This window comes from Bufo bufo, chromosome 2, assembly GCF_905171765.1.
Source record: "Bufo bufo chromosome 2, aBufBuf1.1, whole genome shotgun sequence".
Lineage (NCBI taxonomy): Eukaryota > Metazoa > Chordata > Amphibia > Anura > Bufonidae > Bufo > Bufo bufo.
In genome coordinates, this window is record NC_053390.1 from 730390558 (window position 1) to 730402603 (window position 12046).

General features: G+C 42.8%; 1 protein-coding gene across 1 annotated transcript in view; it reads left to right on the forward strand.

Annotated features, from left to right (window-relative positions):
- CNGA1 (cyclic nucleotide gated channel subunit alpha 1) overlaps nucleotides 1-12046 on the forward strand; it is a 30358-nt gene that overhangs the window by 1387 nt on the left and 16925 nt on the right. Inside the window, exons 2-4 of the mRNA XM_040419914.1 lie at nucleotides 119-230; nucleotides 6758-6871; nucleotides 9693-9755. Of these exons, the coding sequence (XP_040275848.1) occupies nucleotides 127-230; nucleotides 6758-6871; nucleotides 9693-9755 (281 nt within the window). The 5' untranslated portion in view covers nucleotides 119-126. The remainder of the gene's footprint in view (nucleotides 1-118; nucleotides 231-6757; nucleotides 6872-9692; nucleotides 9756-12046) is intronic.

Consider the following 12046-nt stretch of genomic DNA (forward strand, 5'->3'; position numbering starts at 1 on the left):
AAGGACACGGTGCAGTATATGTATGTTGGTATTATACACTGTATATAATTAATCTACCTGGATTTAAACACTCTCATTACAGTACAATATGTGATTATTATTATTTTTTATCTTGTAGAAGTCATAATGGCCCAAATAATTAATACACATCATACCTATGGTCCTGTCCCAAAGGTTTCCATCCAAGACATGGATGAAGAGATCAACAGAATGGAAAGTGGTGAAAGCAGGTACAGGATATGTCAGTCCAGTGGAGGTAGTCTCGGACTGTTCTATATCATTCAGGATGAAAACAATGCAATGTATAATACAGTATAAATATATGTTACTTCCATATATCCTTTAAAGAGAACCTGGCATACTGCCTCATAGGGTTGATCCTGCTGATTAAAATTATGCTTGTCCTGTGAAAATCACTTGCTGTGTTTAAAAAAAAAAAAGACTTTTATTCTTTATTCAAATTAGCGATAACGTAAACCAACAGGTGGGGCCTAACCTCAGTTCCTCAGCTTTCCAATGCTGGCCACATCTCTTGGTGCACTAAAGACCTTATTTGCATAATTTTTACAAGATAGGTCTCATTTTAATCTGCAGGATCATCCCTACTATTTAAGGGTTGATCCTGCTTATAAGTGCTCTTTAACCACCTCCGGACCGCCTAACGCAGGATCGCGTTCCGGAGGTGGCAGCCCTGCGCACAGTCACGCATATATGCGTCATCTCGCGAGACGCGAGATTTCCTGTGAACGCGCGCACACAGGCGCGCGCGCTCACAGGAACGGAAGGTAAGAGAGTTGATCTCCAGCCTGCCAGCGGCGATCGTTCGCTGGCAGGCTGGAGATGTGTTTTTTTTAACCCCTAACAGGTATATTAGACGCTGTTTTGATAACAGCGTCTAATATACCTGCTACCTGGTCCTCTGGTGGTCCCCTTTGTTTGGATCGACCACCAGAGGACACAGGTAGCTCAGTAAAGTCCCACCAAGCACCACTACACTACACTACACCCCCCCCGTCACTTATTAACCCCTTATTAGCCCCTGATCACCCCTGATCACCCCATATAGACTCCCTGATCACCCCCCTGTCATTGATTACCCCCCTGTCATTGATCAACCCCCTGTAAAGCTCCATAAGACGTCCGCATGATTTTTACGGATCCACTGATAGATGGATCGGATCCGCAAAACGCATCCGGACGTCTGAATGAAGCCTTACAGGGGCATGATCAATGACTGTGGTTATCACCCCATATAGACTCCCTGATCACCCCCCTGTCATTGATTACCCCCCTGTAAAGCTCCATTCAGATGTCCGCATGATTTTTACGGATGCACTGATAGATGGATCGGATCCGCAAAACGCATCCGGACGTCTGAATGAAACCTTACAGGGGCATGATCAATGACTGTGGTTATCACCCCATATAGACTCCCTGATCACCCCCCTATCATTGATTACACCCCTGTCATTGATTACCCCCCTGTAAAGCTCCATTCAGACGTCCGCATGATTTTTACGGATCCACTGATAGATGGATCGGATCCGCAAAACGCATCCGGACGTCTGAATGAAGCCTTACAGGGGCATGATCAATGACTGTGGTTATCACCCCATATAGACTCCCTGATCACCCCCCTGTCATTGATTACCCCCCTGTAAAGCTCCATTCAGATGTCCGCATGATTTTTACGGATGCACTGATAGATGGATCGGATCCGCAAAACGCATCCGGACGTCTGAATGAAGCCTTACAGGGGCATGATCAATGACTGTGGTTATCACCCCATATAGACTCCCTGATCACCCCCCTGTCATTGATTACACCCCTGTCATTGATCAACCCACTGTAAAGCTCCATTCAGATGTCCGCATGATTTTTACGGATCCACTGATAGATGGATCGGATCCGCAAAACGCATCCGGACGTCTGAATGAAGCCTTACAGGGGCATGATCAATGACTGTGGTTATCACCCCATATAGACTCCCTGATCACCCCCCTGTCATTGATTACCCCCCTGTAAAGCTCCATTCAGATGTCCGCATGATTTTTACGGATGCACTGATAGATGGATCGGATCCGCAAAACGCATCCGGACGTCTGAATGAAACCTTACAGGGGCGTGATCAATGACTGTGGTTATCACCCCATATAGACTCCCTGATCACCCCCCTGTCATTGATTACACCCCTGTCATTGATTACCCCCCTGTAAAGCTCCATTCAGACGTCCGCATGATTTTTACGGATCCACTGATAGATGGATCGGATCCGCAAAACGCATCCGGACGTCTGAATGAAGCCTTACAGGGGCATGATCAATGACTGTGGTTATCACCCCATATAGACTCCCTGATCACCCCCCTGTCATTGATTACCCCCCTGTAAAGCTCCATTCAGATGTCCGCATGATTTTTACGGATGCACTGATAGATGGATCGGATCCGCAAAACGCATACGGACGTCTGAATGAAGCCTTACAGGGGCGTGATCAATGACTGTGGTTATCACCCCATATAGACTCCCTGATCACCCCCCTGTCATTGATTACCCCCCTGTAAAGCTCCATTCAGATGTCCGCATGATTTTTACGGATGCACTGATAGATGGATCGGATCCGCAAAACGCATACGGACGTCTGAATGAAGCCTTACAGGGGCATGATCAATGACTGTGGTTATCACCCCATATAGACTCCCTGATCACCCCCCTGTCATTGATCACCCCCCCTGTCATTGATCACCCCCCCTGTCATTGATCACCCCCTGTCATTGATCACCCCTCTGTAAGGCTCCATTCAGACATTTTTTTGGCCCAAGTTAGCGGAATTATTTTTTTTTTTCTTACAAAGTCTCATATTCCACTAACTTGTGTCAAAAAATAAAATCTCACATGAACTCACCATACCCCTCACGGAATCCAAATGCGTAAATTTTTTTAGACATTTATATTCCAGACTTCTTCTCACGCTTTAGGGCCCCTAGAATACCAGGGCAGTATAAATACCCCACATGTGACCCCATTTCGGAAAGAAGACACCCCCAGGTATTCCGTGAGGGGCATATTGAGTCCATGAAAGATTGAAATTTTTGTCCCAAGTTAGCGGAACGGGAGACTTTGTGAGAAAAAAATTAAAAATATCAATTTCCGCTAACTTGTGCCAAAAAAAAAAAATTTCGATGAACTCGCCATGCCCCTCATTGAATACCTTGGGGTGTCTTCTTTCCAAAATGGGGTCACATGTGGTGTATTTATACTGCCCTGGCATTCTAGGGGCCCCAAAGCGTGAGAAGAAGTCTGGTATCCAAATGTCTAAAAATGCCCTCCTAAAAGGACTTTGGGCACCTTTGCGCATCTAGGCTGCAAAAAAGTGTCACACATCTGGTATCGCCGTACTCAGGAGAAGTTGGGGAATGTGTTTTGGGGTGTCATTTTACATATACCCATGCTGGGTGAGAGAAATATCTTGGTCAAGTGCCAACTTTGTATAAAAAAATGGGAAAAGTTGGCTTTTGCCAAGATATTTCTCTCACCCAGCATGGGTATATGTAAAATGACACCCCAAAACACATTCCCCAACTTCTCCTGAATACGGCGATACCACATGTGTGACACTTTTTTGCAGCCTAGGTGGGCAAAGGGGCCCATATTCCAAAGAGCACCTTTAGGATTTCACAGGTCATTTACCTACTTACCACACATTAGGGCCCCTGGAAAATGCCAGGGCAGTATAACTACCCCACAAGTGACCCCATTTTGGAAAGAAGACACCCCAAGGTATTCCGTGAGGGGCATGGCGAGTTCCTAGAAATTTTTATTTTTTGTCACAAGTTAGTGGAAAATGCTGATTTATTTTTATTTATTTTTTTTCATACAAAGTCTCATATTCCACTAACTTGTGACAAAAAATAAAAACTTCCATGAACTCACTATGCCCATCAGCGAATACCTTGGGGTCTCTTCTTTCCAAAATGGGGTCACTTGTGGGGTAGTTATACTGCCCTGGCATTCTAGGGGCCCAAATGTGTGGTAAGGAGTTTGAAATCAAATTCTGTAAAAAATGACCAGTGAAATCCGAAAAGGTGCTCTTTGGAATATGGGCCCCTTTGCCCACCTAGGCTGCAAAAAAGTGTCACACATCTGGTATCTGCAAAAAAGTGCCACACATCTGCAAAAAAGTGGGCCCCTTTGCCCACCTAGGCTGCAAAAAAGTGTCACACATCTGGTATCTCTGTATTCAGGAGAAGTTGGGGAATGTGTTTTGGGGTGTCATTTTACATATACCCATGCTGGGTGAGAGAAATATCTTGGCAAAAGACAACTTTTCCCATTTTTTTATACAAAGTTGGCATTTGACCAAGATATTTATCTCACCCAGCATCGGTATATGTAAAATGACACCCCAAAACACATTCCTCAACTTCTCCTGAATACAGAGATACCAGATGTGTGACACTTTTTTGCAGCCTAGGTGGGCAAAGGGGCCCATATTCCAAAGAGCACCTTTCGGATTTCACTCGTCATTTTTTACAGAATTTGATTTCAAACTCCTTACCACACATTTGGGCCCCTAGAATGCCAGGGCAGTATAACTACCCCACAAGTGACCCCATTTTGGAAAGAAGAGACCCCAAGGTATTTCGTGATGGGCATAGTGAGTTCATAGAAGTTTTTATTTTTTGTCACAAGTTAGTGGAAAATGCTGATTTATTTATTTTTATTTTTTTTCATACAAAGTCTCATATTCCACTAACTTGTGACAAAAAATAAAAACTTCCATGAACTCACTATGCCCATCAGCGAATACCTTGGGGTCTCTTCTTTCCAAAATGGGGTCACTTGTGGGGTAGTTATACTGCCCTGGCATTCTAGGGGCCCAAATGTGTGGTAAGGAGTTTGAAATCAAATTCTGTAAAAAATGACCAGTGAAATCCGAAAAGGTGCTCTTTGGAATATGGGCCCCTTTGCCCACCTAGGCTGCAAAAAAGTGTCACACATCTGGTATCTGCAAAAAAGTGTCACACATCTGCAAAAAAGTGGGCCCCTTTGCCCACCTAGGCTGCAAAAAAGTGTCACACATCTGGTATCTCTGTATTCAGGAGAAGTTGGGGAATGTGTTTTGGGGTGTCATTTTACATATACCCATGCTGGGTGAGAGAAATATCTTGGCAAAAGACAACTTTTCCCATTTTTTTATACAAAGTTGGCATTTGACCAAGATATTTATCTCACCCAGCATCGGTATATGTAAAATGACACCCCAAAACACATTCCTCAACTTCTCCTGAATACAGAGATACCAGATGTGTGACACTTTTTTGCAGCCTAGGTGGGCAAAGGGGCCCATATTCCAAAGAGCACCTTTCGGATTTCACTCGTAATTTTTTACAGAATTTGATTTCAAACTCCTTACCACACATTTGGGCCCCTAGAATGCCAGGGCAGTGTAACTACCCCACAAGTGACCCCATTTTGGAAAGAAGAGACCCCAAGGTATTTTGTGATGGGCATAGTGAGTTCATAGAAGTTTTTATTTTTTGTCACAAGTTAGTGGAATATGAGACTTTGTAAGAAAAAAAAAAAAAATCATCATTTTCCGCTAACTTGTGACAAAAAATAAAAAGTTCTATGAACTCACTATGCCCAACAGCGAATACCTTAGGGTGTGTACTTTCCGAAATGGGGTCATTTGTGGGGTGTTTGTACTGTCTGGCCATTGTAGAACCTCAAGAAACATGACAGGTGCTCAGAAAGTCAGAGCTGCTTCAAAAAGCGGAAATTCACATTTTTGTACCATAGTTTGTAAACGCTATAACTTTTACCCAAAGCATTTTTTTTTTTACCCAAACATTTTTTTTTTTATCAAAGACATGTAGAACAAAAAATTTAGAGCAAAATTTATATATGGATGTAGTTTTTTTTGCAAAATTTTACAACTGAAAGTGAAAAATGTCATTTTTTTGCAAAAAAATCGTTAAATTTCAATTAATAACAAAAAAAGTAAAAATGTCAGCAGCAATGAAATACCACCAAATGAAAGCTCTATTAGTGAGAAGAAAAGGAGGTAAAATTCATTCAAAGTAGTGTAGGTCAGAAGTGTAAAAAGTGGCCTGGTCTTTCAGGGTGTTTAAGCACTGGGGGCTGAGGTGGTTAAAGGCTATGTACACTTTTGGAGGTAATTTTTGTTTATGATTGCATTTTACTCATTTTTGGCTAAAGATCATATTTTCAATTGGCCTTTATTAAAAATATTGAGCCATTCTGTCACAAAGGGTTAACTGTTTTTCTAAGTGTGTGACAGGTGCTTTCACTTTCACTTTATAACCCTTATCTCTAAACTCAAGAGGACATAAACACTTATTTAAGCCACATTCTTATCAGTAAGATAAGAATTGAGCTATAATGAGTGTTTAATGTCAGAGATCAGAGATAAGGAATCCGTCTGCTCCCCAGATGACGGAAAAGATAGAAAATCCACAGGCAGCTAGTAGAGGATCTCAGCTACGTACAGAAAAAAGGATTCCATATTTTTCATAAACATCAATTGAAATAATTATTTTTAGCTCAAAATAAGTACAATGCAATGATAAAAAAATTGCCCCCAAAGGTGTACATATCCTTTAAAGCCTCCATAAGCCCTGTGAGACAACATTCTTATTTTAACATTTGCTAAATATTTATCCATCATATTGTACAGATATAAGTATATGAATTTACTGTACCTTACATTAACAATATATATCTTGTTGATGACAGACTTCTAAGTAAGCATGAAGAGACTAATGGTACTGTACCGGTGGAAAACATAAGATGCTACAACATATTCTCAAGCAAGAACCGGGTACATGCTGTTACTGCATCCCTACATCGGTAAGTACTTACTTGTGCATGCCCGGGATTAATGAAAAGGGCCTGCTCTTTTTTTTCCCAGAAACAGCACTAAATTCAGTCCCATTCATTTACATGTGGAAGGCCTGCAATATCAGACCCAGCCAATGGACAGATATGAAGCAGTTGCTGGATAAAAGCAAAAGCAGTCCCTTTAAATTGGACTAAGATAGTGCAGGTTCTATTGATCAACTTTTGTGAAAAGGAGTCTCCATAGGAAACTGTAACTCTGCTCACTAACCAGCAGAGGGAGTATGTCTTATGTAAAAGTCCTAGGTAGCGCATGAAAATAGGGCTAGGTACCTAAGACCAGGTTAAGTCATGGCCCAGAAAAAGATGGATGGGAACTGATTAGCCCTTTTCAGGTTAGTTACAAGCCTTGACAAAAGATGAATAGTTCTGCTTTAAATTAAAGGGGTTATCCCATGATTAGTGCAAAAATGAAAATCAGACAACATATACTGTAGTACATGGCAATTTCTTTCTAACAAAGGCAGAACCAGCCCTGTACCTCACATGGATCCAGAGATTTCCTCATTCATTGCTCTAATTGCTCTAGTAGATTTATTTCAAGCTGGTAGTGATAGGAAATCTCAATGTCACACTTGGTACCCCTGGTACTGAACTTCTAGTATCGGCTTGGTTTGAGTCTTGTTCTGACGTCAGGAGAGCGCTTCACTCAGTAGGGAATAACAGACACAGTTTTTAGCAATCAGTAATCTGTATGCTATGCAGATGTGTATAAGAGGATATTGTACTTCTGGGTCTATGTTTTCCATTTCTAGGTTTAGCAGCACCAGTTCCGGGGTTATTTTAATAGATTTCCCCAATATCATATTGATTAGGATCTCTAAATCTTTTTTAAGTTTGGTAAGTTTTGGGCATTTCCAAAAGGTGTGCAACAAGGTACCCCTTTGGCTGCATTTTCTCCAACAGTTGTCTGAGCAAGTATTATAGAATTGGTGGAGCTTAACCAGAGTGTAGTACCATCTGCTATACATTTTGAAGAATTGTTCTCTATGATTTGTGCAGATAGTGGCTTTTTTAAATAATTGTGTCGCCTTGTTCCAGTTATTTAGTGTTATATTTCTGTTTAGGTCTACTTCCCATTTCTTATGATATGGAACGTTTTCTTGTATTGTATCGTCATTGCAGTAGAGTGTCCTTTTATCCCTATCACAGCCCAAGACGCAGTTGGAGGATGACACTGAGCATGTGCAGCCATCTCAGGGAGTCAGGCAAATAAATAAGAAAAAGGACAAAGAGCAGGTGGTGGTATACAGATACATTTTATATGGCTATACAAAAAATTTTATTACATGCAATTACAAAAAAAGTATTCAGATCCAGGCGCTGGTTTGAAAACTGCAGAATATTTTTTGTGGGACAATCCGTTTAGTTAAAATAAATGGAATCTGTCATTAGGAAATTAACTGTTAATCCAGGAACAATTCCCTGTAGGACTAGCTCAGCTGCATATAATATCTTTTATTTAGCAATCTGTTGCTTCATTCTGCAGAAAAAGAACTTTTTATCCATATGCAAATGAGCAGTTAAGTGCACCAATGGCAGCCCCAATACACGCTCTGCACCTTTGCTCTTCCTGTTGTCTCTACCAGCCCCACCGTCTCCATGTTGATTGGCCAGGACAGGTACCTGTATAGTCATTTTGCCTGGCTCTGTCAATCAAGAAGAAGAGGGATGGGCTGCACAAAGTGGCTTGAGCCAACTCTCGGTGCACTTAAAGGGGTTGTCCCATTTGGAAATCATGGCATATTGATATGATATGCCACATGTTCTAAAGGTATGGATTCTCACTGCTATCTTTAAAATGGGCCCCTGCTGTAAATAGAGAGCATGTCGCGCATGCACATCTTCCTCCTTCAATGCTATGACTAAGCTATTTTTGGAAGTCTTAGAGGACACTGCACATGTGTGGCATTCAGTCCTTTCACAATGGGTCCCTGTTTTTGAGACAGAAGTGGGTCCCAGAGGTGGGAACCACACCTATAGAATACTTAAAGAGGTTATCCAACCCTTATAATTACCCCAAAATGTCTGGGCCCCTCACAGAGATTATACTTACCTTGCTTCCTGGCACCAGCATCGCTCCTGATGCCCGCATGGCCGCTGCTGCATCTCCAGGGTGACGGTAAGGAAGCTCGTTCTAGTTGCGGCCGTGCGGGCATCAGGAGCTACGAGGGTGCCAGGGAGTGATGTAAGTATAACCTGTGTGAGGTGCTCGGGCATTTTGAGGGGCAATTATAGGGGTTGGATAACCCCTTTAAATGTTCTATAGGTGTGGTTCCCACCTCTGGGACCTGCTCCTGTCTCAAAAACAGGGCCCCATTTTGAAAGGCCAGCATGCCGCATGTTAATAATCCCTTTAAGGCATATCCTATCAATATGCCATAAATGTCTAGATTAGGGATGCTCAACCTGCGGCCCTCCAGTTGTTGTAACTACAACTCCCACCTTGCCCTGCTGTAGGCTGATAGCTATAGGATGTCAAGGCATGCTGGGAGATGTAGTTTTGCAATAGCTGGAGGGCCGCAGGTTGGACATCCCTGGTCTAGATGATAAAACCCCTTTAATGGTTTACTTGCATAAAGATTAAAAGTGCTTCTGATCCAAAATGAAGCAATAGATCGATCGCTAAGTGAAAGAAGTCATTACATTTAGCTGAGCTAGTCCTTCAAGACAAAATTCTAACCCTATTGCATATATTTGGTTAGAAAGTTCTAACAGAGTATTTGAATTGTATTTTTCTACCTCAGAAAAAAACTTTTCTCATTTTCCCTAGTGAACAACATCTTCCCGGCACAGCCGCAGTCTGTAATACCAATAACAGCAACAATAAGGATGAGTAAGTATTCAATATGTGTACTACAACCAAAGGATATTCCCATGAGAGTAACGGTGGATTTAGACTGCCCAATTTCAGGCAGATTATCGGGAATGCTCATTCCCAGCAATCTGCTTGTCGAAATGTGCTCCCGATCACCCGATGAACGAGTGAAATACTTGTTCATTGGGTGATCCTGTCGTTCATGCAGGCACATCAATCATAGTTTCTGGGCAGCAGATCGTGTGGTCTAAACAACCATCTGCTGCCCAAAAACCATGAATCTGTCTGAGGACGAGGGATCGCAATTCACTGAATGTTCAGTTACTTCCTTACCGACAATCAGCTGTAACATCGCTCGGTATAAACCCGCCTTTAGGAATTGAATATTGCTATTGATCACTTAGAGTCTGAAGACCACAACCCATCTGATTCTCGAAATGAAGAAGCTGCAGTGCTTGTTAAAGGGAACCTTTCACCACTCCTGACATACCTGTTTTAATAGCTTCATGCATTCCCCATGTAATAGCAATTCTGGAGCATCTATTCTTATGGCTCTATGTTGTGCCATTCCTTCATTATTTCTACTAGAAGTTATGAATAAATTTCTAGCAGTCTGCAGTAATGGTACAAAGGGGTGGTAACTGTCATGCACACAGGGAGTGGGGAAGTGACCACTGAGCTCAACCTGCACCCCTGTCCCTACCTACTTGCCTCGCAAATCCTAGAGACAAGGGACAACTGGTCGACAAACCCCAACTTAGGTAAGTGCAGGGAAGACGGACAAACATACAAGCAACGTAAAACAAGCAGAGTCAAAACCAAGAGAGCAGCACGGTACCAGAGGAGCAAGCGGAGGATCGTCAGGAAGGAGCTGAAGTCAAAACCAGGAGGAAACGCCAAGACCAAGGGATGAGACAGTCGGGAAGTCAAAACACGAGCAGATGATCAGAACACCAGGTGAGTAAAACGCAGGAAGGACCACAATAACAGGCAATCTGTGGCCAGCAGATTGCCTGTTTAAATAGAGCACTAGTGGAGTCATGTGACACTTCACATGACTCTAGAATACCAATACAGTCGAGCGCCGACAGCTGAACCTTAAATCACTACTGTATATTTAATAAAAATCATTGACAGCTGTACTTAAAATCACTACTGTATATCCAATAATTTGTCACTAACCATCTAATTATATATTTATTTAATATCTTTGTCATCCACTAATAAAAATTAGATTTATCTTTCACTACCATTACTTTTTACAACTATTTACCCTCCATAGCCACTATGTTTACATGCCAACTAATGTCAGGCAGTACAATTAGGCTCTAGGTAGCTAATCGATAGGCTCCTTTTCACATAGTAAGTTATTAACTCACTTCTTTCTATAATCCCCCTTTTCAAACTGGAGGGTTCGGAGTTGGCGCGCAGGTCGGTGTTGCGCAGCTCATGCGCAGGAAGCGTTAGCCCTTCTGTGGATGCCGGGACGTTTGCGCATGCGCGGCCGGCACAGTGCGCCTATGATGACGTATTCTTCCCTTTCAAACTGGAGGGTTCGGAGTCGGTGCGCAGCCCTGTGCTGCGCAGCTCATGCGCAGTAGGCGATAGTCCTCGTGTGGACATCTGCGCATGCGCGGCCGGCACAGTGCGCCTATGATGACGCATCCAAGCGGCGACGGCAGCAGCCCCATGACGGGTAATGTTTACCTTTATCTATGATGGGGATTGGTTGTAGTCACTACCGGTCCTCTGATCAATAGGTCGGTAGCACCTGCCAATCAGTTACCTAACTATTTCAGGCTCCGGTTCTGGAGGTCATATCATTGCTGCCCATTACCCCTGAGGAAGCCAGTGTTACTGGCGAAACATGTCGGGGGGCAGTGTTAGGTTTTAACTAGCGTTCACTCCACCACTGTTATCAGAATCGCATAGTAGTCCGGATGGACTATAGGCTCAATACCGTCACTAGTTGGTATTTATAGGCGATATAGGTGTTTAGTCCACGTCGGTGCTATCAGTCTGTAGACAGCTAGGGTATCTAGTCGCCTGGTGGTCTCTATACCATAACACTTGCAGTAGGCTTATTAGCAAGGTTACTAGATCAAGATAGAGCCAATATTCACTGACGTGGTAGGGAAAATAATTGGACTTGGGGTTAGGGACTGTGCATGGGTCACTACCTTCCCTCCTCCCCTCCCTTGTCTCCTTCACTACCACTAGTCAGTACTAGTATCAGTGGTGTGGTGACCGTGTTTTTAATTCCTTAGTAACTGTTTGTTTCAATGGTCTGTATAACCAATAAAAATTTG